Source organism: Ursus maritimus, unplaced genomic scaffold (genome assembly GCF_017311325.1).
Source record: "Ursus maritimus isolate PB19 unplaced genomic scaffold, ASM1731132v1 scaffold_2, whole genome shotgun sequence".
In the NCBI taxonomy this organism is placed as follows: domain Eukaryota; kingdom Metazoa; phylum Chordata; class Mammalia; order Carnivora; family Ursidae; genus Ursus; species Ursus maritimus.
Window position 1 is genome coordinate 27,242,688 of NW_024424452.1, and position 27,979 is coordinate 27,270,666.

Here is a 27,979-nt window from a genome sequence, read left to right on the forward strand (position 1 = left end):
TCTGTGTGAGAAGCCTCTTTATTGGGGTACCTCCCTTGACTCCTTTACTGGTGTAAGAACAAAAGATCCAAATTAACCATGTCATTGTTTTATTTTCACAATGTTTTTCCCTTCAAACTCCTTTGAAATTAGACTTATGTATAAAGATACCCTTAACTACATTAAAACATCTCAACCCACAAAGGCCCACTTACCGTTAACTTCTAGGGACACATTTTCATGTACTCATTTCGTACCCAGGGTACGAAAATCCCACCTTTTTGCCAGCAGTTAAAAGAACACAGAACCCAAAGGTTCTCAAATGACTTTCTACCAAGCCACCAAAAGAAAATCTGCAATATCCAAAACTTTTTAAACCCATGTAAAAATTTCTATTTTCCAAAACCATATTTACTCTACATTGCCATCAATATAATTACACAAGAACATACAAAGCCCTAGGAAAGAGAAAGTTCATTACAAAATATTTGTGATCAAGAAAATATCGCTTGCTTTTAAATAATAGGAAAAGTGGCAGAAAAATAAATATGTTTAGAGATGTCCATTTTCACAAGTAACAAAAGTACACAAATAAGGAACAAAGCTAAAATATGCGTTAGCTACAAAATGGGTCTAGCAGTGTTTGCACACGTGTTATAAAGTGAGGTTGTTTCGACTCCTCTCTCTCAGTGTTTAGTTATAAAAGTACAAAAAGAGCCTTCCCAGAGGAGGATCTCGCGGAGCTGAAATCCACGACACCAACAGCCAGTAGATGGAGGCTGGAGCTGTAACCTTGGTCTGTCGTGGCTAGCAAAACCATTCCACCAAATAACCCAAGCCCCCCAAGCCACCCCGTTAGCACAAACAGATTCTCAAAATGACCAACTGATTCTAGTTAAAAAAAAAAAAAAAATTCCAAGTAACAATCCACTACGAACAACAAGCAGTTACAATTCTAACAGCTCCTGAGAGCCTCAGGGTAAAATGCCATTTGCTGTGTTTTACAGAAGTGCAACCCCACTCTCAGTGCATGGGAATTCCATTTACCCCGAACTCCGTGTTTCTTGTAAATCCATTTTTAAACTCACAAGTATATGATTTGTCTGCTTCTGTTTCCCTCAATCCTCCATCTCTTCCCTCCAGGATTTCACTGGTCCCCAAAGTCCCTGGAGATCTTCCGTGCCAGGTCCAGCTTCCAGTGTCAGGGACCAGCTCTGGCCACCTCCCCACTTTCCTCCCATACCCTCTGCACCCCCCTGAAATCCCGACACACAGATACAGTTCCAGCTGAGGGGCAACAATGTGTCCATAGTAAATCATTTTAAAGACACTGAATAGCATCTACATAGAGCATTTTTTTCACTGAAAAGAAATCAGATCAACACAGTCCTGTGACTACGGCTCAGACAAAACCTGTGTGAAAAATGCAATCAGTTAAAACAGGCTGTTGCCAATATCAGAAATTTCACAATGATGTCAGAAAGCTGTAACAGAAATAAAATATACATTAAACAAACATGCCAAGCCTTCAACATTTATCATCAACTCCATTCTAAAATATTGCACATGATATCCAGTCTCTTCCTTTTGTCTGCAGGGGAGCAAAAAAGAAAAAACTATGTCCGTTCAGAGACTAGAGTAGGTCTACCTTGGAACTAAGATGCCTGAGGCATGTCCTCGCTCTAGTCCAAACAGGGGGAGCCCTGGTACTGAAGGGCACGATGGGGAAGAACGCTCGTCTCAATCACAAATCCTTGTGATCAGAGGAGACTGGTCTGGAAGGTATAACATGGGAGGGGAGCCCACACTACTCGAGGGACTTCGGAAATGCGTGTCAAAGGAGCTCGGGGTGATCCCAACTTCACCTTTCAAAAAATCATCATCCTCATCTTCCACCACCTCCTGTAGAAAGAACAGAGGTTATCAGCAGGACCACCGGTGGCAGTGTGAAAGGTCCCCTCAGGAATGTGCCACTCCCGGAAAGAGGAAGGTAAAGAAACATATCTTAATTTTGGAAGCTTCCTCTGACACACACTTCTTCATGACCGACCACCCACACAACTGCTCGTCACACGTCGTAACTAACTTGTTAGGTCTGATTTTTTAAAACACATTTAAAGCTCAAAGAGGGCAGGCAGCATGACGTGTCATTCAAGAGCTCAGTGGCATCACCCTTGTACCCAACACAATGTCAATGAGGGAATGAACGATCTCTCCACCCAAGCTAAATATAAAGAAAAAAAGAGGCTTCCGATGATTACTTATGAAAAATGGGACTTACGTAAATCTGACGTTGGTACTTGGTGGTGAGGATCGTGTGGTACATATATTAATTTGTTGAGCTGATTTTTAACGAACCTTCACTTCCCAAAGTCCACTTATAAAGTGTTTAAACATTCATCAAAAAACGAAAAATTCTTTTTCTAAGAACGTAACCCGACCCTGGATGTTTGTAAAGGCAGGATGAATAAAATGGCGTGTTTTTTCAAGTGTGACATTGCTGTTTACTATTTGCCCGTGGTCGCTAACCACGCGGGAGGCCCCCAGTGTGCTGAGCCACATATTTACCTTCTTACTGGGTTTCTTCACCTCCTGCAGCTCTTCCACACTAATGTCTTCCCATATCTGATAAACGGGATCGATGAATTTCTTTGACCTGCCGTTCAGAGGTCACATTTCAAAATCAAGTTCAACGCCACACTGAAGGTCAGACTTGTCTGGCTCTTTTTGTCACAGGATCCACTACCCAAAATAAAAACTATGGCTCAAATAATCATTGTACCAAAAAACACTGTACGTCAATACCATAAATAACGTGGCTCCTTGTTATCTACTCAGATGGTGTATTCAGCTACTGTTTCTCATCTTTTTATTTTCAAGTGAAGTGATTTCTCCACTCTGCCGGGACTGACAATGAGTTAGAATACGTCCGAATGAAAACAAAATTATATTACTCTGGAATTACATTTCTTTTTTTTTATTCCTAGAGTAAATCTACTAAAACTTAAGTCTAGGAAAAAAGACCAATGTGGTTTTGGTCAACCAAGACTTGGGGGACCAGATAATCCTAACTTGTGGTGTTGCTAGTTAGAAACTGCATAGTAAGCAAAAGTCCTGCTTCCCTATACAGAAGCCAAGTTAAAGACTGGCCTGGTGGATTTTCACCATCACCCATCCAGATAAATTACGTGGCTGCTGTTTATCCTTGGCAACAGCAGGGAATGTGGTCTCTAGAGGGAGGAACAAGTCACTTGGCAGAAAACTGGGAGCCATGAAAAGGCAGCATCCTCGCCATGCGGGCACCTCTGCGCCCAGTCCCCTTCATGCTGAAACCAACAGGTTTACAGAAAAACAAAAGATAAATGAAAAACCTTTGGTGTCACTCCGGGGGTCTTCCTGCACTACAGGTCTGCACCCCGCAGCCTGTCACAGGCATTCCTGGCCTTGGGCCCATGAAACATGTGAAGGGGACCCTGAGCCGCTGATTAACAGATACGAACACCACTTATGACAAAGAAGCCCTCCGCCTGGGCAAAGCAAATACACGTCACATGGTAAGTGTTCCCTGCCCCCACTGCTCCGGCCGGTAGATGGGCTGCGATACCCACCTCTTCAGCACACAAGGATCGAAGGGGAAGAAGGTGTCGAGCGGGTTTGTGCAGGTTTGCACCGAGTCCCCTCCGGCTGTGTTTCGAATGACCGGCAGCATCTGGCGGTTGTTCCTCTCGATGATGGTGTAGCAGAAGACCAGCTGGTATTTACTGCGGGGCAACAAAGCCAAGACACGCACAGAAGGCGTTAAGCTCGTGGAGTAACTCTGCACGGACGTGCCTGTTTGTGTGTGACAACCGTGACCACACAGATGTTGTCACACATAACACATGTAAGAACAAATCACACAAAGCAGGAAGCAATGCTTTCAGGGTACTGCTTTCCGGGCCTATCAGTGTGACACAGACCTACAGTCCCAGCTCTTGCTCTCGGCCTCACACCTGACCCCATACCGACAGCCTCTGGGATAGTCGGCTCCCACCCCCGGAACATTCTAGGAGCTCCTGCCTCCACTGCTCTTCATCTGCTGCCTCCTATCTTTCCACAGTGCACTGGGACCCTTCGACCCTCCCTCTCCATGAATGCCCTTGCTTAACGTTTATTCCTTCCCTTAATTGTTACCATTTTTGAGATCTCAGGTGACAGAACACCTTGAACTACATGCCCAGGAAAGGGAAAATAAGATTACTGAGTAAGAGCAGCAAGCAGTCTAAAGGGGTCGAAGGGATACAAGAATGACCTTTGTCTTCTAACACACAGATTCCTCTGTGTTGAAGGTTTTAAGCTATGATCCTACCCTGAATACACTGATCAAGGGCTCCAAGTCTCCCAACTCACTCTGTACTCAAAGCAGAATAATTCAGGGAAAGCCAGACTGCCTGCGTCCGCGCGCTGGCTCGCCCACCAGGGAGCCACTTCTCACAAGTCACCTTGTCTTGCTGGGCCTCCACCGTCCCGGTTTGAAACAGGACTTACCACTACAATCCTAGGACTGAGGGGACGCAGTGAGTTCTGCGAGAGGCGCAGCCCCCGCAGAGCACGGCCTGGAGCACCGGGCCTGACAGGACAGCCGCTCACCAGCCTGCGCCGGCCTGTCTCCGGCCGCTGTGCACCCCTCCCGCGGCTGCTCTCTGCTGATTACTCTAAGAAACATCCTTGGTCTGTACCTCTCGGCTCACTGGTTGCCTTACTCGTTTCCAAGCGCGGAGGTTTCTGCTGAGTTACCATCTTTGAATACAAAGCACTAGCAACTTCCAGTACCATCAAAGCAGAAAAACAAAACCTTAACTGCAGTGTTTCCTGAAAGTATGGGGTGACTGGTTTTTATGTGTTTTATGGTTACTAATTTTACTGAATAATTTCATAGAGATTTACTAGAATTATACAATAGCGATACTAACATAAACTTATTTTTAAATAATTTCCACCCATTAAGTATCAATAACTTACCTTGTGATTGCAGCAAAAAAGTTAACTACTGCAGGCAGACAAATCTTCAGGGGATTGAGCTGACTCATCACTATACGTTCGAAATTTAGACTTTGAAGGTATCTCAAACCTTTGATTAAAAAATAAAATTTTTTAACAAGTACAAACGTAACAGTCTAAACACCTTGAAGCAGCATGGATTATTTCACACATCAAAAGAATTTTTCACAAAGTTACTTGCAAAAATGCTTTATATAATTGAGGTCCATGTCGTCACACGATGCAGAACCCCACAGGCCACCAGTCTCACCCACACTCACTCTGGACTAAGTCAACTTCTCTAAAGAAACAGTGTATTCTTGCAAAGACCCAGGAAGTAAGCCACAACCCTAGTGGGCGAGGAACTTATATGACAATCTGGAATTCGGAAATTTGTAAACTCAGCATATTCTGAGTTTATAGAGAAAGAAAAAACAAAACAAACAACAACAAAAAACCATGTGATCTGATTTCAGTTAATCATGAGATCGGTACGAAGCTGAGCCAACACATGGAGTCTCCATTCCCAAGAGGTAATGACTGTACAATCTGGAATTTCCCCTTCCTGACTTCCACAAACAGATACGCACGCCAATCTGACAAGAGCAAACAAAGAGCAAGACCCGCACATCTGAAATTACTAGTGAAGTGGAGCAAATTATCCGCGTGTGTGAAAGTCATTCATAAATCAGTTGTGTTTTTTACAAGGAAACTATGGAGGCAGAATAAGGATTAGATACCACTCTCCGGGAAGAAATAAATATACTTCTTTCCTATGTTAGTAAAAGAAGGACACCACCATTTTGAAAGGCAAACAAACCAACCTGTACTTAAGTATATATTTTTTAAGATACTTTATTTTTTTTTAAGTTTTATTTATTTAAGTAATCGCTACACCCAACATGGGGCTCAAACTCACGACCCCGAGATCAAGAGTCTCATGGTCTTCTGACTGAGCCAGCCATGTATATTCTGATAAAAGTAACTAAAAGTAGGACACTGCCATGGCTTACAAGAACTACATCCTCTTTAAGCCAGACTCTTACCTTTTGTTTATAAAACCAAAAAAAGCAGACGCTTTGCTTACGCTGTGCTAAAACCTTGTCCTACTACTAGTTTATACAACTAGTTTTAACCTTTTGAGAAGTAACAGGATATAAGTAAATACATACAATGCAACACATTCAAGGTTCAGTTGAGAGCTGTGGTTCTCAACTCTCAAGGCAGCTGTGGCCCCACGAGGACGTGTGGCAGTGCCTGGTGTTTTAGCTGTCATAAGAGAGTGTGGGGGCAGGGGCTTACTGGTTATTTAGTGGGTAGAGGGTGGTAACCATCCTAGAATGCCCAGGACGGCCCTCACAACAACTAGAGAACCCCGAATGTCAGAAGTTGAGAAAATTTGGTTTAGAGGTAACAGCCTATTAAACCATTTAAATTATTCATGCAAATAAAACCATTTAAACGGACTTAACTGACATTGTCCTTGTCACACTAACCTGATAAACAAGCTTCATCTGGTAGATTTAAATTACACGCAACTCTTAGAAATTAGCAAAATTGAAAACCGGTCGATTAACGCTTAAGTCCCTAGATAGAGCAGCATAACTGTTATGACCCCAAGCTGTAGAACCATATTCATCTAATCCTGCCAGTCACTATCCTGCGTGTGCTTAGGGTCCCTGTCACGGGGGAACAACGCCCGCCTTTCCTGGCCAGCATGAGGACAAATGGGAAGCGCTGTGCTGGGCCTAGCCTCCGAGGAAGAGCACCCTCACGGTTCACGGTCAGTCTAGATGCCACCCTCGGAAACAGACGTGTCCACCTCAAATCCATCCCGTTAACAAGGGGCCTTAAAGCGCCTGATGGACCTACGGGCTGCTTGAAGTTACGTGTCAAAGCTTGAGTGCATGGGCAGTACTCCGACTCCACAGTGTTCATCAAATTCTTAAAAAAGAAACAAGTCGGGTGCCTGGGCAGCTCGGTCATTAGGTGTCTGGCTTCAGCTCAGGTTGTGGTCCCAGCGTTCTGGGACCGAGCTCCGCATCGAGCTCCCTGCTCAGCAGGAAGCCTGCTTCTCCCTCCCCCGCCCCCCCCCCGCTTGTGTTCTCTCTCTCTCTCTCTCTCTCTCTCTCTCGCTGCCTCTCTGTCACATAAATAAATAAAATCTTAAAAAACAAACAAACAAACAGCTCTTCCTTCTAAAGGGTGACTAGTATTCCAGGAAAATCCAGTTCACATCCACCAATCCCACATCACTGACCTTCTTTCAGGTTTCCACTTAAAAGCTGCTTGTGTCTAAAAACAAAAGTGTAGAACACGGCTTGGCAGGCTGAATAAAATGGTCCGTGGAGAGCAACGTCGCAAAATGCCTTCGTTCCCGAATCCTGGTTATTAAGGTATATGTGCAGCCAGTTAACCAAAAGATCTAGGCATGATTTTACAGTACTAGAGAAAAGAAAAACTCAAGTCAACTTCACCTGCTTCATAAAAAAACAAGAGTGACATAAAAACACACAACTGCCTCTCACTACAGACTAAGAAAAGTCAGTCCATAGGCTTCTTGCTCTATTACCCTTGGGCACAGAGAAGCAGCAAAGGGAGGAAACAGATGGGCAGGCAGGAAGGCAGCGTGCAGGGCCCTTCTAGGAACAACAGGCAGGCCCCTAAAGCTGCCTGCGGTCCCAAGGGATGGACAAGTGTCTCCTTATTGACTCAGAAGGACTTCTCTCATGAGAAGTCCCCTGCCCTCACCAAGAAATATGGCCACAGAAAAGGGCACAATTAGCAACATCTTATAAGGAAGAGACCATCTGATTGACTTCACCCTTCCCTATGGGGTTCTGATGAAGTTCTGTGGCCTACAATTTAGGGCAGAGTGGACAGATGGCTTTTAGTTGTCGGGGAAGGTTCGTAATAGCAACCTTGCCCAAAGACATCTTCATGGATCACTGGAAGAGGTAGGCCCAGAGCTGGCCTCCTAAACAGATCTTTCTATTACCTTTAAAGGGTTTTTTTCTTCAGCTTTAACAGATACAACTGATTCGGAATGCAAATGAAAAATGACAAACCTATAAAAAGAATCAAAACAGTATACAACACTGTACAATATCCACGAAGACAAATGGGTCTTCATGTTCAAGTGCAACCATGCAAAACAGACGACAAAAGCTTTCCGTATGAGGCTTTATATCTAAAGGAGACATTTTATTCTGAAATTGCCTTTTGGAAATGTAAATATCTTACCGAGAATGGGGGAACAGAGCTTTTTCACGTTAAAGGCAGACAAAAATTAAAGCAGGTATTTCTCTGATTTAAGACAAATGCTATAATCTTTTTAAAGCGTGACATGAAAAAGCACTCGGAAAATTAGGTTACTTACATAAGAGGAATAAATTTAGCTCTTGCCAAAAAGCTTCCAATATAATTTCCAGCAGCTTGTCTGATGATGGCAGGATTATTTGGATCCTGCAATTTTTTCCAGAGATGTTCCAAAAATGCTTCTGCGAATCCCTATAAAAAGAGAAGGTACTGCTCTGATCTTCTTTAATGTTGAAGAAATCTCTAGCTATCGGAATCCTAAGACTGTAACTCAGCAACAGGGGAAAGGGCTATCATCTCAGTTACACGGCTAGATAAACAATACATGCAGCTCTCATGGTTCTTAATTTTACAACACTCTGAGATAACAGTATTACAAACAAAAGGTGTTTGTTCCCCAGCCTTAAATAAGTTCCCGAAAAGAGCTGAAATTTAGATTCAACCCCACAGATTTCATAGGTTCAGTGACAGGGCTTTGGAATCGGCAAGTGATCCTGCCTGTTTAGCCAGAAATGGAAAGCAGGGACAACCCACACTCAAGTGGGAACCGTGCGGCAGGCCCGTCACAGTGCCAAGTCCTCTCCCAGTCTCTGACCGCATGTACTGACCTTACCCAGAAACAGAGACACGGATTCAAGGGCAGCCAGTGTTCGACTAATTACGCTAATCATAGAAAAAAGACCAATTAAAGCTTCTTTTTAACAAAAGGCACAACCTCCAACTTCTCCCAAACAGCTCTCTTCAAGAGCTACTAACACATGCTTGGGGGCAAAGTGAATTTAACCTTCTTACCCATGCCCAGAACTCTCCTGACTGTTCTAGGAAGCTACAAAACAGGGCAAAGGAACAGTCTTCTGTATTTCCATTTTTCCCCCCCAAAACAGAAAGCCACTGCCCTAAGTTTTAAAATTCTGGATTTAGAAGTTGTTTTGGGCTAGTTAGGATCAAGTGAGAGAATGAAGGACAGAAACCGTTAAATATCCCCTGGGATTTTAATAGCCAGGACTGGAATGAAAGGGAAGAGCACTGCCTAGTGGACCAAATGCAGAATGGCACTTGCGGAGCGCTCGGCCTAGGACGAGCTATCTTATTGGAGGCACCAGAAAAGTGAGCTCAAGAAAAAGACATACTCACCTCCTGTCTCCCTTCCCTACTCCCCCTGATCCCCACCCCCAGTTTTTAAGGGAAGATCATGGGCAAGAATAAAATAAGCTAAGACCATGCGGACACAGTACTCACCAATTTAAAACTGCAGAGGTAAAACATGAAAAACTGTACATGGCAGGAGGCGTGGGTGGGCAACAGGAGTTTGTCAAAGATGGTTATGAGATCTCGATATAAATCCTTTGTTTTGTTGTTATCTACCTTGCCTGAAGAGAAAATTTGGCATTTCAGCTTCACACACTATTTTTAAGCTGCCACATTCATTTACCAAATTTCCAAAAATAAAATACCATTAAGAAACATCATCCATTAAGCTATGATTCTAACAAAATGCCATTTTTAGTTTGCACAGATTTTCCTTTATATCTGTAATAATCCAGCACTGACGATGAAGCAGGCCCTCACCTCACACACTGCTGTGATGCCATAAACAGGAAGCCCTTCTAAAGGGCAATTTTACTATTTATGTGGCAGAAGCCCTTTGATCCACTAATTCTACTGCTAGGAAGTTATCAGAAGCACACTACCAGACATATATATACACAAGGATGTTCATTACACATTTATAATGGCAAAAAGGTGGGGGAGGAGGTGCCTGGGTGGCTCAGTCGGTTAAGCATCCGCCTTTGGCTCAGGTCATGATCCTGGAATCCTGGGATCGAGCCCCACATCGGGCTTCCTGCTCAGAGGGGAGTCCGTTTCTCCCTCTCCCTCTGCTCCCCTCCCCTTGTGCTCTCTCTCTTGCTCACTCTTTCAAATAAATAAATAAAAATCTTAAAAAAAAAAAGGGGGGGGAGAAAAAAATAAAAGAGACCAGTTAAATCCACATGATCAGTAACAACCTAGAAGGACAGTGAATGGTCTGAGAAAGTGTTCATGGCGGGTGGAAAAGGGCGAATTATGAATCACTGTGTACAGCATGACCCCCAAATTCACTGACAAACACACTCCTAAATACACACGTGCTAACAGAAAGAAGAGATCAAAATGCGATTAATGGTTCCCTGAATAGTATAAATGCAGACATTTAAATCGTCTTTTTTAATCCTTTCCTACAGTTCCCAAATTTTCTCTCGACTGGATTATTTTTGTAACACAAAAATTAAAATAATAACACAGACAACTGAGACTCAAGTCCTACTATCTGAATTGCCAACTACCACTCTTAAACCTTCACGATGTGAATGGAAGGACCGTGTTTTCCTGGCAAAAGCTGCGGACAAAGTTCCAGGACGGCAATAAGCACCCAATTTGTTCACTACAACACAACCCAGCACGACACCCCCAAACTCAATCCCTACCACCAAGCGCCCTGTATCAATGCGCACTACACTCTCAGATGTCCTGAACAACTCCAGTGTGCTCTGATCCCCACCTAAAACTGACCAAACTCCTGACATAATCACTGACTCTGACGGTCAGCGAAACCATCAGGGGCTCTGAAGACAAATACAGCCAAGCCCGAATCCAGTCCCACCACTCTCAAGCTGTGTCACACTGGCAAATCACGGGATCTCTCTAAACCCTCTTTTCCTCATACTCGAAATGCTGATTTGTACAGGACCCCTAGGAGGACCATGCCATGTAGTAAAAACACACGGCACACAGCCCGGGGTGCTGCCACATTCAAATGCAGCTACTGTGACGAGTGCGGGTCATTACCATCGACATAGCAGACGTCCTTGATGTAGGACAGCAGCAAAGAGAGCAGGATGTCCAGGCGCTCGGCCACAGGATGGACCATGTGATCGAGCCTTTGCAGGTCAGCCTCTGCCTCCTGTTCGGTGTCTTCGTCCTCATCCTTTGAAGAGAAAGGACAAAGCTGACATTAAAAACTGGAGTAAAATAGGTAAGAGGGAAAATTCTCAGAGCTGATTATTTCCTTTGAAAGGTAAAACAAAGAAAAGACACAGACCCCCCCCCCCCACCCCAGGCAGGGGCTCCCCACCAGAAGTGTGACTTGGAACCACTGGTGACATCCCAAATAAAAGCAGATTCCGAGCCCATCCGGAGAGTCCCGTGGAAGGCCCCCTTGAAGCAAGGCCACGCGAACACCGCAGCTTACCCCCAGCTCCGGGGACCCACTGTGCTGGCTTCCTCTCCCGGGACGGGGCACCCCTGCCCCAGCTGCTGGGAGCACCGGTTCTCGGGAGTACCGCCCTTGCACTCCTCCCTGACCTCCCGAGCCGAAATGACCGGCTGACAAGGGCTCACCAGAGGCCGTCTCCCTGGCTTCAACTGGGATCCAAAGCTCCCAGGATCTGGGGTCATCGTGCTGTAGCTATTCTCCAACGAGAGCAAACTCTCCCTTAGTTCCTTCCCTGCCCTTTCTTGCTTCTTCATGCCCTTTGTCCCTAATGGCCTAAATCCCCCTCTCAGGCCCTCCTCCTCCAGGGAGCCCCCCCAGGCAGAGAAGTACTGCATTAAGGCCTAAGACTTGGAAAATGAAGAAATCACACTGGTATGCTTTCCTACGTATAGCTCCTTCAGAACACGTGGTTTACAAAACAAAACAAAACAAAACAAAGAGCACAAAGGTTAAGAACAAGAATGAAACCTACTTCACCACTCCCACATTCCCAGCCTTGGAAACGAACGCCCTCTGCTGCACAGGAAGCAACGTGACAGCAGCTACTTGTGTAACAACTGTTTTAAACTAAAGCTTTGCAGAAGATGAGGAGCCGCTGGCCATCCCACCCCCAGCCCCGCGGAATCCCGAGCCGTGTTAGGAAGCGCTGACCATGCTGAAGAGTCCTTCGGCGGCGTCTGACCCGCGGCCAGCCTGCATGGCTGCATCCTCAGCGTCCTCGATATCCTGCCGGGACGCGTTCACCTACGTTGTGACAAACGGGAAAAAACAACGAAAGCAGTGAAAAGACAACGACCTTAGGGCGCCTGGGTGGCTAAGTCGGTTGGGCGTCTGCCTTCAGCTCAGGTCATGATCCTGGGTCCTGGGACTGGGCTCCCTACTCAGCGGGGAACCTGCTTCTCCCTCTCCCTCTGCCCTTCCCCGACACCCTGCTCCCACACTCACTCGCTCTCATGCTCTCTCTCTCAAATAAATAAAGTCAAAAAAAAAAAATACAACTACTTTGGGGCATGTGGGTGGTTCAGTCAGTTAAGCATCTGATTCTTGGTTTTGGCTCAGGCCATGATCTCAGGGTTATGAGATCGAGCCCCACACTGTTCTCTGCACTCAATGTGGAGCCTGCCTGAGATTCTCTCTCCCTCTCTCTCTCTGCCCATCCCCCCGCCACTTGCTCCCTCTCTCCCTTAAAAAAAACAAATACGACTACTTTATCTGAGGACTGGAAATTCATCTGATAGACATACTTTAAAGGGGTCCACATGAGCACCCTTCCTGGCACCGTAACTCAATATACAATTATGGTGCAAACCTACAAACTGGTCTGGGTCACGAAGGAATTTACGAGACTACAAATCAAACCCCTTTCACTACATACTTCTATAAAATCGTTACAAAATGCAGTGTGCTGGTCTAAATAAGCTTCAACAAACTCATTCATTCCAACTCTTACATATTGTACAAGAAGCGTATCATCCATCCATTGAGCAGGGAAATGACAAAACGCAAGTCAATGTGAATTACTCAATACTCATTTTGGTATATGACCCTTCAGCTATCTCGTTTCACACATTTAAATCATGCCTTTTTTACTCTCTCTACATGACCTTCTTGCTAAACGCGCTCTCCAATGTTGCACAGAATGACGATGGGAAGACTTTACAGATGGCACATGCAGCTAGCCAGACAGCTTTCCTCCCAGTGAGCAGCGCGCCAGCCTGCCCACTCTCCAGCTCTTCCCAGACCTGCCGCACTGCTACCCTGTCCCCCCACAGTATCGGGCTCTCGTCCATCACTCATAGCTCCCCAGGCCACAGACCTCGAGTCTCCCCAACAGCCCTGCTCCATCCCCTCTTACACCCTCACCAAGGCCTCCAGCAGCGCCCCCTTGCCAACCATGCACACTCCCCCTCTGAAACGCAGCTTCCCCCTCCAGGGACACAGCAGCAAACTCTCTTCTAATCACCAAATCCAAGGACTTTGGGTCTGTTCATCCTCCTTAAAAACGTCAAGAGTAGCTCACACCACTGACCAAACCCTTCCTTCTTCCAGACCCTCCGCAGGTGCCCATACTCGCCTGCGCTCCCACTCCGCATCACACTTCCCCTCTCCCGCCCTCACCAGCACCACAGCACGGCTGCGCTCTGGCCCCCACCCGCTGCTACCACTGCTTGCTGACCATTCTCCATTGGGCGCCCCAGCTGCACCCCAGTCCATCCAAAACGGCACTCTTCCCCTTCCAACCTCCTCCTGACTTTCCTCCTTGCTGCGAACACTGACTCTGTTCCTCGGGGAGCGGACCTCCCTCTTACCCTCTACCTCTCCACTTTCAACCCAGTCTCAAGGACTGGTTCGCCTTTCCTCCCCCATGTCACCAGAATCCACTACTCTCCTTCATGCCTGCTGCACCCCACTGCAGGCCTCTTTAAAAAAAGGTATAAAGAATTCAACACCACTTCCTCAGGAATGCCTTCCTGACCCCTTCACATGACATCAGGCTTTCTGGCACGTAACGATGCCTGTGTCCCATTCATAGCGTTTACCACAACTGTACCCTCACACGTGTGTGACCATCTAATGCCTTGTTCCCCAACCATGAGATATGGGACTATCTATAACCACCAGCACATCCATCAAGTTCAAGGAATGTTCAAAGAAATCAAAGGTGGAAATGTAGATTCTTCTCCATCATCTCTATCTACTACTGTTTCACAAACTATGACTATGTATGTAATAAATGAAAATCAATGAGAAAAACAGATTATCAAATACTTACATCCAACTTGAGTAGCTTCTCGATCACAAGCTCCAGAATTTCATGCCTCAAGGTTGGAAAATATACACTAATCCTTAGTAAGTTATGAACATAACATTCCTAAAATATAAAAAGACAAAACACTTCAACAGAGGGTTAATGTTTCATCATAAAAAAAACACAAATTACACAATCTTTAGTTTCAATTAAACAGAGAAAATAGACTATCCAGCAACACAGAAACTATACTGTTCCTCTATCAACACAATGTTCAGTATTATTAATCTAATTGCCCCCCAGTAAATTATATCTGTATGGGGAGGGGGGTTGGTTTTTTAAAGATTTTATTTTTAAGTAATCTCTACACCCAACGTGGAGCTCGAACTCACAACCCTGAGATCAAGAGTCTCATGCTCCACCAACTGAGCCAGCTGGGCGGCACCCCCCGCCCCCGTTAATTAAATCTGTAATCTGTATACTTCTACAGTATTTTTTTAAACAGGTTTGTTGAGATATAATTCATTCATCCAAAGTGTACAATTCAACAGTTTTTAGTATATTCAGAGTTGTGCAACTGTCACCACAACCCATTTTAAAACATTTGCATCACCCTAAAAACAATAGGGTATCTTTTAGTAACGTACCACCCCAAGCCCTAAGTAATCACTGATCTACTTTCTGTCTAAGGATTTGCCTATTCTGGATCTGTCATGGAAGTGGAATCTTACACTGTGTGGCATTTTAGCATGTTTTCAAGATTCACTCACTTTGTAGCAAGTAAACCCTCTAATCCCAAGTAACACCCACTGTGTAGACATGCCACATTTTGTCGATTCATCGCCCCATAACATTGGTTGTTTCCGAATTCTGGCTATTAGAAATAATGCTGCTTCTGAATATTCGTGTAAAGTGCTGCGTAAACAAACGTTTTCTGCTGGATAGACACCTAGCAGTGGAAATGCTAAGTTGTATGGCCATTCTGTTTAACCTTTCTGAGGAACGGTCAAGGGCCTTCCCAAAGCACTTCCAGCACCTCGTATTCCCCACTCCCACCAGCGTTGGAACAAGGGTTCTGACTTCTCCACATCCTCACCACTACTTGTGACTGTCTGTCCCTCGGAGTACGGCCATCCCAGGGGGTATGAAGTGCGATCTTATGGTTTCATCTTGCGTATCCCTGACCGCTAGTGATGTTGGGCTTTTCTTGTGTGCACTGACCATATGTGTATCAATTCTGGAGAAATATCCATTCAGATCGTTGCCCATTTTTGAGTTATTTGCCTTTTTATTATCAAGATATTAAAGAATTCTTCATATACTCTAGATATACTCCTTTATCCAATACACGATGCACAGTATTTTCTCCCACTGTTTGGGCGGTCTCTTCGCTCTCTTGAAGGTGCCCACGAAGCACAGCTGGTTCATCGTAAAGCAGTCAAGCTCATCTGGTTTTCTGTGGCTCCTTGCGTCAGGCTTCCTATCTGGAAACTGTTGCCTGATCCCAGATCACAAAAATGCTCACCTATGTGTTCTTCGAGGAGCTCTTTTCTTAGCTTACATTTGGGTCTTTCATCCACTTTGAGTTCATTTTTGTTTACGGGGGGGGGGGGGGCTGCTTCATTCTCTGCATGTAGATGTCTGCTTGTCCCACAATCATTTGTGGAAAAGACTGTTCTTTGCCCCATTAAATTATCTTGTACTACTGGCTTTTGTGTATCGATCACATATTCTATAAAATTCGTCTTAGTTCTAATAGTGCTTTGAGAATTCCTCAGGATTTTTCTAAATGTAGGAGGGTGTTATCTGCAAATACGGGCATTTTTACTTCTTCCTTTGCAATCTGGATGCCTTTTCCTCTTCCCACCTGCCTTTGCTAGAACCTCAAGTACAATACTGAAAAGAAGTAGCAAAAGCGGACATCCTTGTTTTGTTCCGTATCTAAAGGGAAAGCTCTCATTCACCATTGAGTAGGATGTTACCCGTGAGTTCTTCATAGGTGCCCTTTATCAGGTTGAAAAAGTTCCCTTCTATTTTTGTCATGAAAGGGTTTTGGTGTTTGTCAAATGCTTTTGTGCATCTACTGAAATGATCATGTGGTTCCTGTCATCTATTCTACTGACGTGGTGTGTTTTATCAACTGATTTTAACAGGTATTAAATGAACCACGCAGTGCTAGGATAAATGTCACTTGGTCATAGTGCATAATTCTTTATGTTGTTAAATGCAGTTTTCTAGTGGGTTGTTGAGGATTTTTATATCTATACTCATAAGAGATACAAGATTTATAATATGCCACTTGAAGCAGACTACCACAAACATTAGCAAACCTTATTAATTCCATCCTTAATAATTATAATACCTTATTTGGGAAAAAATAAGCTATGCTTAGTCAGAAACCACTATTTATTATTCATTACTGAAAACCAGGGGTCATCTAAATATTACACGAAAACTTAAGAATTCATCCATAGAAGGTTCTGCTTTCATGTTCAAATAAGGCATGTTTACGATTGGTAATGTATAAACTATTACCTTCTAGTAATTTTTATCTGTATAATCACTAAGCCTATTCAGCTATTTCTGAAATGGACTCTGTCCTTCACTTGCATAAGGGAAAAAAACACTGGGATCCTCACTGAGTTCCTAAAAAAGGACCCTGAGTCAAATTCTTAGTCTTGAGTTTAATCTGGAAGACAACTGCTAAGAAAAAGACGTAACATCACCTAAAACTAAATCACAACTTTTCCATTATTTTCCCCTTGAAAAGATTTCTTACCAACGTTCTCTCTGATTTTCGAACAAATGGAAATTTTTCCACCAGTATTGGCATAAGAAACCACGGTGTCCTATTGAAAAAATTGAAAAATTAATCCATGTTAACCAGACTTTCTTGGAAGGTGACATTCCCATTGTAAGAGCAAATACGGATGCAGGAGGCAAATGGTAACTACCTCAAATAATCGGAACTTAAACACATAGCTTCAGAGAAAATCTACAATAACTTAGGAGGAAACAGCCTTCCACTAGCTTTGCTATCAATAGCAAATTAAAGAGGGATTCTTTTTTCTACAAAAGCAAAAGAGTTTCAGTTTAAAATCTAAATGTTTCCCACTCTAGTGCTTTCCCACATGTATGACTTTAAAAAGGAGAAAAAAGTGTCAACTTGAGTATTTTTTTAAGTTATCAAATAATAAACTTACAAAGGGAACTTGAAGTCCATCCCTCCAAAAGAAACCCAAGCTTTTCTTAGAACTCTAACTTTTTAAGAATTCAAATATGGGGAGCCCGGGTGGCTCAGTCAGTTAAGCCACCGACTCTTGATTTCGGCAAAGGTCATGATGTCAGGGTTGTGGGATGGAGCCCCATGTCAGGCTCCAGACTAAGGGGGCAGTCTGCCCCTCCCCCCGCTCAGGCTCTCCCTCTCTAAAATAAAATAAATCCTTAGGGAAAAAAAATTCAAATATAATCAACATACAATATTAGAACTGCAATTTTTATTTATATGGCATGACACAAGCACACAGGGGTTGCTCACTGAAAATTTTTGGATATCACATCTTGTTGAAGATAAAAGCAAAATTTGGAGGAAAATTTCCATACAAGCTTTAAGAAAGAATTTAAATAATTTTAATTAAGTCCTTAATTCTTAAATTAATTTCTAAATAATTTAAATAAAGACAATGAAGAGAGAGCTAAAATGCCATTTTGTAGAATGCTGTATCAACAAGACACAAAAACATGTAGTATACAGCTTGAGTTTTGGTGCTATGAACACAGAAGTTCCTACTAACTGATTATAACTTTCCTCTTTTATACAGATTTTACTTATTTATTTGAGAGAGAGAGAATAAGAGAGAGAGAGAGAGCATGAGAGGGGGCAGAGTCAGAGGGAGAAGTAAGGGAGCCCGATGCAGGACTCGATCCTGGGACTCCAGGATCATGAACTGAGCCAAAGGCAGCTGCCAACCAACTGAGCCACCCAGGTGCCCGATTATAATTTTCTTGAGACTTAAAGACCATGATTCAAAATAAGTAACAAAAGGATACTCACGAGGGGACATATCTTGCTATTATTTGCAAGGCTCTGTGACATGTGTCAAAATTGGCAGGAAGATCTACAAGGAGAAAAGTGAGAGTATAAGCATAAAAATAAAATTGAAAACTGAAAACTTATGTGTTTTAAGCTAAAAACACACACTAACCAAAACTGAATCATTTATTAGCAAAATATTAAATGTAAGATTCTTTTCCAAAACCAACCATCAATGAAGACTAAATGGATTAATTACATAAGTAATGCACTAAGGGCAACTGATTACATGTTAATGCTAAATGGGACAGAAACGATTCCATCAAAGGTTGCCATTTGTTGCAGTCTACCCGTTAGAACAAACCCTGGAGTTGCCCTATACGTTATCATTCAGCATGCATTCTCTCAGACACAGGAGCCATCCCTTGTTTTCATCCTCTTTATACTTACTATCATCTTCATCATCAGAATCTGAAACATTGACGTCACCTTCCTTAATGACCACTCGGGCTTTTGAGGGAAAAACAAAATATGTCATTCTTTTTGTCACCGACCTAAGCAATCAACAGCTACACAAAAAAGTGCTTTTTTCCATCGTCCAAACTTAGTACGATTCAATTTGCAGTCTAAAGAAGAAAAAAAAAGTCAAGCAGCTTTACAGTTAAAGCTAAAAATTACTGACTTCTAACACTACATGAGAATCTCATTAAAGCAAATTACAACATAAAAAAAAAATCACAGCAATAAATCTAGATGCTTCCACGGAATCATTACAGGGAATAGACATGTATCAAAACTGCTGCCAATATACATCTCAGAATTTTCCATGTTGGCACAATCCCCACAGGGTTCTGAGAAGGTAGTATTTTAATAAAGAGGTATTTAAAAAATGAAAAAGCAAAGAACCACTTACGAGGTACAAAATAAGAAACAATCATGCTGAGACATGGTCTAAGGAAGACAGTCTGTGCTGATACAAGATTGCCAAGGAAAGCCAAGTACTCCTCCACCACTGTCTGACTTCTATTCAGCCACTGCAGCCTCTAGAGGTAGGAGGAAGAGAAACACAAAGGACACATTTTACTGATACAGTGTATTCTGTTTTCAAAGTACCCAATCACATACTAGTCAGTGAAGTAAGGGGCAAACTTACCAATAAAATACTGATAAGCTGCTCGAAGTCTTTAGTCAAATACATGATGGAAGAACGGAATTCTAACAGCCAGTTAATGATCTGGTCATCCTTAAGGTAAACAAAGAAAAGTACTTTCAAAATCACAAATCCTCTAAAATAACTGAAAAGATGATTCCTATCTTGCACCAAGCACCTACCAATATATTTAAATTAGGAGAAAAAAAGCCACAAACTTGCACTGAAGCCAAAATTGGAATGAAAATTTCTTAGTTTGTATCAAAACACAAGGATGTTATAATACCTTCTCCTGTTTAAAAAAGTGTTACATAGTAACTCTGACATACAGGGAAAAAAGAATTAGATGCAATACTTCATTCTGATCACTTCTGTTTGCCCTTAATAAGTGGAAACACCTCAAATGTTGACCCGTGGGAATTTTTTTCAAACTGCAGAACGATGACAGTAGATTTAAACGCTGTAAGACCACAAGGACCACAATACCTCAATATCCTCTATATTCATGCTGATGTGCAAACATGTTAACAGTCAGTCTAAGCTAATTAGAGACATCAGTACATATAAACTGTTTCTCAACCCAACCTATAACTAGACTTATATATTAAAATCTGTTCTATATAGGGGCACCTGGGTGGCTCAGTTGGTTAAGCGTCTGACTCTTGATTTCGGCTCAGGTCATGATCTCAGGGTTGTTGAGATCAAGCCCCGCTTCAGGCTGTGCTGAGTGTGTAGCCTGCTTAAGAAACTCTATCCCTGCCCCCTCCCCCAGCTCGTGCACATTCTCTCCTCTCAAAAAAAAAAAAAAAAAAAAAAAAGTGATATATATAAATGTTGGCTCCACTACTCCATAAAGTAGTTTTCAGGCAATAAAATTACTGTTCATCATTAGTAACTTTTAGTAACATGGGAAAACTGCTAAAAGAAAATAAGCCATGTATAAAATATGCCATCAGATAAATATAAAATATACTGTTTGTATTAATTCATATGCACAATATACACAAGAACAAACTAAAAACCCCCAATTTTGAAAGAAGTGGTTAATGCTGATTAAGACTCAGTAGGGGAAGGGACATATAAATAAACAAAAGCAATACAATGTTGTACCTATCACAAGAGCCTATTCTACGTGCTTATGGTGATAGGTTATTACAGACAGTATTGTACGCACGCGAGAGACTACCACCAGCCAGGGCTGTACCTGCAATTGTAGACTACTGATAGGGATTATCACTCAGTGAGAACACGGCAGGTGCCAGGCACAGTGCCAACACCACACATACGCATCTCTTACTAATCCTAACAATGCGGAAAATGGACTGCTGGTGTTCCCATTTTAAAGCTGAGGAAACTGAGGCTAAGAGAAATTAATAAGCAATCTGCCCATTTGAGAAGCTAATAAAGAACCAGGTTCAAACCTGTCTGACTGGGTCAAAACCTACACAGTGTCCACTCTCCCACAATGCCTTGCTCGTCACAGAGAAGGAGCCCACCGCCTTTCCCCCAACTTCATTCAACCACTGACTGCTTGCAATGTGCTGTGAGAAACTTCAATGAAACTGACTCTTTTCTGATGAAACCCTAAGTAAGCTGGCAGGAAAATCAAGTAAATCGCAACTCATGTGCACTATGGTAATTACATAATGTTCACGACCAGTAAAGATAACTTTACTGGTAGCTCACCAAGGCCTGAAGCAGAGAAGACAAACTAAGGTACGTGCAAATAAAAATGAGGTAACTCTATCCTATCCCTTTTCCACTAAAAAAAAAAAAAAAAGGTGCAACAAAATTATAAAGCTAACATTTAAACTGCTCTGTTTTTTAAATTAAACTAGTCGCAGACTCCGGCGCATTAATACTGAACCAGTATTAGAAGCAGATCAGTTGCAGCACTCTCCGAACTAGTACAGACACACCTGATGCAACTGCTGGTATGTCAAGATACCGATGAGAAGTGCTGATAAAAATACAGTGGGGGTGCCTGGCTGGCTCCGTTGGTGAAGCATGCAACTCTCAATCTTGGGGTTGTGAGTCTGAGCCCCACACTAGGTATACAGATTACTCAAAAAATAAATAAAATCCTAAAAACAACAACAACAACAAAGAACACCAACAAAATAGTCCTTTGTACCCACAGAAGAACGCGAGGGTCAGGGAAAGCTTCGAACAGGAAGTGACACTTCTGCTGTCTGTAAACAGACTGGGCATTCTCTGGGGCTACATTCCTCACAGGGTGACAAACATGTATTCAGAAAACCAAAAGTAGTTCAGTTATGGCTGGAGTATATGGTAAGCAAGTCAACAGACAAATCTGGGAATCAAAGAGGGGAAGAGATAAATTACTAAAGTCCTTGTAAGCCAGATTTGTAATTACGAAGATCTGCTGGAAGGGTGGGGAATGGAGTGAATCAACACCCATGTGCTTAGAGAGAACCAAGGAAATTTCCATTAAAGAGGACACTTCAGGGGCGCCTCAGTGGCTCAGTCGGTTAAGAGTCTGCTTTCAGTTTGGGTCATGATTTCAGGGTCCTGGGTTCGAGCCCCGCATCAGGCTCCCTCCTCACCAGGGAGTCTGCTTCTCCCTCTCCCTTTGCCCCTTTCCCCATTCATACTCTAATAAATAAATAAAACCTTTAAAAAAAAAAAAGAGGATACTTCAGCTGGATCTCAAACAATAGGAATTTTGTAGATAAAGTAATAATAACAGTAAACACTAATATAGTAATTACCATGCCAGGCACCGTTCTAAGATTTTAACATAAAATAAGTCATTTAATCCTTACGACCACCCCATGAGGTAGGTGCTACCATTGGTTCCCATTTTATAGCTGGGGGCAGTGAGGCACAGAAGTGCAGTATATTCACCCTCAGTCACAAAGCCAGTAAGGGAGAAAGGCCAAATAGCCACAGCTCATGCTCCAAGAGGTAGCAACTGAAGTGGATACGGAGGACCTCTTGCAGCCACAAAAGGCACATGCTAGAGACAAAGATGAAAAGAAGTGGCACCCAATATTGGGTGTAGAGATTACTTAAAAAAAAAGAAAGAAAGAAAAAGACAAAAAATGGCAAATTCATGGAACAAAGTATCTAGTGAGACTGAACACTGAAAAAAGGCAGCAGACTATGCTAAGAAGCTGGGCCTTTCTGCAAAAGGTATGAAGTTTTCCCACAGGAAAATGACGTTTAGCATGTGCTTTAGAGATGATTTAGGCTGCACTGCAGAGGGTAAAATGGGGGGGGGGGGCAAGTGTGGCAATGGGAGATAGAGGAGAACTGGAACCTAGATAACCTAAAGGAGTTTAGGGAACAAAAGAGCACCAACAGCGCAAGATGCCTTGAAAGATGTTTTTTTTTTTCCTGAAAAGGCTCTGGTGAATCAATGGAAATGAGAGGTGACAAAGTTGAGAAAGACCCCAAAGTTTCTAGCTCAAGAAATAGGTAAGCAATACATCACTTAAGCCCATAAAGAAGACTATAGATAGAGGAGTGAGTTTGGGAGAGAGAAAAGTGAGAAATTTGGGGCACTTGTAATACTTGTGGGCTGGCAGTTAAGAAACAAGTCACGAAGGGTGCCTGGGTGGCTCAGGCGGTTAAGCACCCGACTCTTGATTTCGGCTGGGGTCATGAACTCAGGGTTGTGGGATCAAGCCTTATGTCGGGCTCCACGCTCAGCAGGAGTCCACTGGAGATTCTCTCCCTCCACCCCTGCCCCTGCACCTGCTTGTGCTCAGCAGGAGTCTGCTGGAGATTCTCTCCCTCCACCCCTGCCCCTGCTTGTGCGTGTGCTCTCTCCTCTATAATAAATAAATACACCTTAAAAAAACAAACAAACAAACAAAAAAAAAAAAACAGAAAAAGAAACAAGTCGGGAGCCCACAAAAGCAATCTGAGCTATAGATACAAACCTGGAAGTTACCAGGCCATGGGTGAATTCCAAAGCCACAAGGGCATAAGGAGATTATCCAGGAAGAATCTTCAGAGGAAGGAAAGGGTCAAGTCTGGAAAGCTCATCAACACCAAATTTAAGAACCAGTCACAAGAACGATTAGACGTAAGGGATAAGACGACAGGAAGATCCCAGAAACTGAAGGAAGTTTTAAGAAGTGGGCAGCCAACAATGTCAACTGTTAAGAGGAATTCATGACAGTTTGGGGGAAAAAAAAAAAGTCTGCTGAAATCAGCACGTAAGAAATGACTGGTAATCTCTGTCATAGTAATCACAGCAGAGGACTTCACAGTGGATTTAAACACACAGGGAAATGAGAAAGTGTGGGCTGTCAGCAGGAGTAACAGCTAACACTACAAAGTCCTTTGTGTCGGGGCTGCTCTAAGTGTCTCTCGTATACTAACTCACTGGATCCTCTAAAACCTCTACATTTAAAAGACCTCTATCGTTTTTCTGTTTTTACAAAGACAAAAACAGAGGTAGAGAGGTTTAAACAAGTTGCCCAAGATCACACACTGCGAAACAACAGGGTAAGGATTTGATCCCAGGCAATCTGACTACCATTGCCATGGTTAAGATACTCCTCTTTCCAAAAGTGGGAAATAAGGGGACGAAAAGGGAAACAAAATTCACTGAGTTGTGCCTACATGACAGGTATATATCTTAAAAAGTACATCTCTTGAAACTTTTCCAAAAACACTGGAAAGAGTACTAGCTTGAAAGACAAGTCAACTTGTGTTTTTGTTTTCACGGTGGAGAGACATGAGAGCAGCATACAGCATAGAGGAAAGAGGTTCCAGAAAGGAAAGATAAAGCAGGGATTCTCAACCCGAGCACTCCTGACATCTTAGATTTGAGAATTCTCTGGTGTGGAGGGCCGCCCTGTGCACGCTGGATGTTTAGCTGCACCCGTCACCCACCTCACTGGATGCTAGCAGTACCCATCCTCCCCAAGACAGACGTGCCAAACAAAAATGTCTCCGGTTCGTCACCGAATGTGCCCTGGGGGCAAAAGTGCCCCTGGTGGAGAGCCGCTGCATTACAGTGATGGATCATTCAGAGGGCAAGTTCTAGAGGATGGAACAGGACTAAAGTGCAAACTCAATCTGTACAAAGTGGCAACAGCTTTGCTAATGATCAAATGTAAATTAATTACCTTTATGTCCGGATCTGACAGCTGGTTCTTCAACAACTCAAAGTCATTTGTCTCACCCTAAACAAGAACGAGGGGAAAAAAAAGTTCTGCTTGCTTGTTTCCTGTTAAAGACCAAGAGCAGGACTTTTAACTACTACAAAAGGAACATCATGACTTTCACACATCAGTGGATTGTAAAATTGTAACTCCAAAAATGTAAAAACTCACGTTAGTGGAGCTAGGCGGCTTGGAAAAAAAGAAAATGAATATGAAAACGTTGTTCACATTTAGGTACACTTGTGTACTGACACCTGAATACAACAGCTGATGGCACAAGACACCATCCCATACACATATGTGGATTTAAAATGCTTACACATATAAAAACAGACATTCCTATTTTTCCTCCATCGCTGAGATTTAGTAGAATCACTTCTAAACTAACACAGAACCAAACCAAAAACCAAAACAAATCCCTATTGACAGAACTGGTTTATTGACCCAAAACAATGCTTAGGTAATTCCTTAAGAAATAAAATGCTCTCAGGCGCCTGAGTGGCTCAGTCGGTTAAGAGTCTGCCTTCGGCTCAGGTCATGATCCTGGAAATCCCAGGATCCCGCCCACAACAGACTCCCAGCTCAGTGGCAAGTCTGCTGCTTCCTCTGACCCTCCCCTCTCTCATGCTCTCTCTCATTCTGTCTCTCTCAAATAAATAAATAAAATCTTTAAAAAAGTTTTTTTAAAGAAAGACAATGCTCTGATCTAATGATTTTTATTCTAGCACATGCTCAAGTTTTTTCAAGATACTATGTGAATAAAGCATTTGAAGATATATAACCTCAGCAAAGAGGTTATTACTCTAATTTTAAGCTGATAGCATAATGCTGTCATTAAATACCTGACTTCAAGACTGACAGATCAATCAGACAGATCAGTCAGATCAATCAGACACACTGACCAACAAGATGAATAAAATTCATTTTATTATGTCTACTGGTCTTTTGTATAAAGGCTACAATTGTATCCTAACCAACAAAAATCCAAACCTCAACATACCAATTACATCTCAATAAAGCAGGGGGGAGAAAGACACCAAACCTCACATTATTTCCTCTTACCTTTTTGTACTTCAGCAAGACTTCTGTCACAGTTCCACCAAACCGAACAGTTTTTCTTGGGGGAGAATTGAAGAAATCATTCTCTAATGTGAGCATTTCTGAGAGCCTGTAGAACCAAGATTATCACACTATTAAGTGCAGGACAGAGAATAATAGAATTATAATAGTCAACATTTATGGAGCCAACATCATTCAGTGGGACGATCGCTAAAGCCTCCTACCTGGCCTCCTTGCTGCCACTCTAACCTCCCAACATTCTTCATTCAGTGATCTAATGATCTTTCCAAAATTTAAAACAGATCATGCTACCTTACTCTCCTGTTAAATTCTCCAAAGGTTCCCCACCTCACTTAGAACACAAATTCAAACTCTGTCGCTGTCTTCAAGGTCCTACACTAATCTGGCTCCTCCTACCTCTCTGACCTCACCTCCAACCACTTAACATACTGCAACCATAGTGTTCCTGCTATTCTTCAAACTTACCAAGCTGATTCCTATTTCTCTTGCTGTTACCTTTATCAGAAACCCTCATGCTCCAGATCTAGACACACTGGGTTCTTGTCTTCTTTCAAGCTGAAGGTCAAATGTGTCAGAGAGGCTGAAATCTAAAGAATCCAACCTCTCTCTCCCCCCCATCACCCTGTTTTATTTCTTCAGGTTATCTCTACCTGAAACCATGCTGTTCTTTTATTTATTAACCTAGTCACTGTCTTTCCCTCCTTAGACTGTAAGCTCTGTTGAGAGCAGAGACGTTGTCTCTTTTGATGGACTACTGTCTTCAGTGTATAACCAAGAAAGTACAGGCACTTAATAAATACTATGAATGACATAATTGCTAAGTGTTTCACAAACTTTTCTTCCTTTACACAGAGCAGAGTAATAGGGGGAGAAACAGCATCCTACTAATGACTCTCAAAGTCAAACCCCAAAATGTTTTATGGGGATTAGGAGCTTTAAAAGTTGAGAAAGACAGGGACAGCTGGGTGGGTCAGTCAGTTAAGCCTGAGACTCTTGATTTCGGCTGAGGTCATGATCTCAGGATCCTGAGATTGAGCCCCAGGTCCAGCGCTGAGCTAAGCGGGGAGTCGGCTTGAGATTCTCTTTCCCTGTCCCCTCCCCCAGCTTGTTCTCGTTCTCCCTCAAATAGATAATAAATCAATCTTTAAAAAAAATTTTTTTAAAGTTGAGGAAGACAGATTAAAAAAACGTATATGTGGAAACAAATTTCAAACATCAACAAAAAATTACGAGTCCGTTTACCATCAATGACAGCATTCGCCTGATAAATCAAAGAGCCCAGGGAACTCTTTCCAGGTCTAGACGAAGAAGCGGGAGAGATGAGTAAAGAAGGTACTACCCAGGCCTGGGGCGCTATGAGGGAGCTCCGTGGGGAGAAAAGGGGACCCTGCAACGGAGAACGGATTCATTTTTCCAGCCCTCTTCCCACCTTTACTACCCACTTAAGGGGTATGGGCTTACTCCTGAGAACCTGCGACGACCATCTACCCGTTGCTCTCACGATTCCATCAGCTCTGCCCCGGGCCCTTTCACATCCTCTGTCCTAACCCCGGTCCTGGACTTCGGTCCCAAATGCGCAGAAGAAAGCGTCCCGGACTCTCACCCAGTCCTTGACGCGCCCAGCGTCTTGACTGCAGAGGCCGAGGCGGCCGCATCTCCGGGCAACCGCGTGTGAAGCAGCGGGGCCGCCATTGGGCCGGACAAGCGCGACGACTGCGCCTCGCACCGGAAGTCGTGCTCCTTCTGGCCTCCCCTGTGGCCCGGAAGACGCGCGCGCCAGCGGCAGCCTTCAGCCAATCAGGAGCCCCGAGTGAAAGCGCCGCGATCCAGGCGGGCTAGAGCGCCGCCAAAGCTTTCTCCTCCCCGCCCTGCGTCAGGGCCCCTCCTCGCAGTTGGAGGACTTTCCCCGCCCCGCGGGGTGCGACGCTTAGCTGCCACAGCACTGGGAGAGGAGAGATATCTGGCGGCTCCCAGCACCTCCCAGGGTCATGAAGGAAGCGCGGGGACGCCCGGGAGGTGCTAAGCGGTGGCCGGGTTCCACGAGTATTAACTTTTCGGGAGTCAAAGCATCCCGTAGTCAAACTAAAGAAACCGAGGGTCTAATTAGCCCAAACCAGCACAGAGATGGGGGCGGCCCGGGGATTCGAACTAGGCTGCTCCACCCGGCATCCTGGGCTCTGTACCCTCTGCGCTATCCTCACAGACATCCAAGCTGATCTTTGCGGAAACTGAGGTTTGACCAACCCATTTGCTCAGA

The 27,979-nt window shown here is 43.5% G+C and overlaps 1 protein-coding gene across 2 annotated transcripts; it reads right to left on the reverse strand.

Moving 5' to 3' along the window:
• On the reverse strand, positions 1–27,464 carry RRN3 (RRN3 homolog, RNA polymerase I transcription factor). Of its 2 annotated transcripts, none has more exons than XM_040635303.1 (18): positions 27,326–27,464; positions 25,705–25,810; positions 24,607–24,663; positions 19,505–19,594; positions 19,265–19,394; positions 18,802–18,861; positions 18,373–18,436; positions 17,098–17,167; positions 14,343–14,441; positions 12,221–12,313; positions 11,143–11,281; positions 9,556–9,686; positions 8,378–8,508; positions 7,259–7,443; positions 4,981–5,089; positions 3,588–3,740; positions 2,548–2,635; positions 1–1,881 (listed from the first exon to the last, which is right to left on the reverse strand). In XM_040635303.1, exons 1-18 carry the CDS (start codon positions 27,412–27,414, stop codon positions 1,720–1,722), a joined length of 1,956 nt encoding a protein of 651 aa, XP_040491237.1. In that variant the 5' UTR covers positions 27,415–27,464; the 3' UTR covers positions 1–1,719. The 2 variants fall into 2 exon arrangements, with proteins under 2 accessions (XP_040491237.1, XP_008695144.1); XM_008696922.2 differs by having other exon boundaries at positions 27,184–27,444.
• Between the last annotated feature and the right edge of the window lie 515 nt (positions 27,465–27,979).

What these genes read in the sequence shown, in the direction of transcription:
- RRN3 (XM_040635303.1), bottom strand. Translation starts at nt 27,414, where the DNA reads ATGGCGGCCCCGCTGCTTCACACGCGGTTGCCCGGAGATGCGGCCGCC. An exon ending in AGCTTATCAGTATTTTATTG is followed by an intron (nt 19,395 to 19,504) that starts GTAAGTTTGCCC and finishes TCCTACCTCTAG; the next exon opens with AGGCTGCAGTGGCTGAATAG. An exon ending in ACCTCTGCAGTTTTAAATTG is followed by an intron (nt 8,509 to 9,555) that starts GTGAGTACTGTG and finishes CTCTTTTTATAG; the next exon opens with GGATTCGCAGAAGCATTTTT.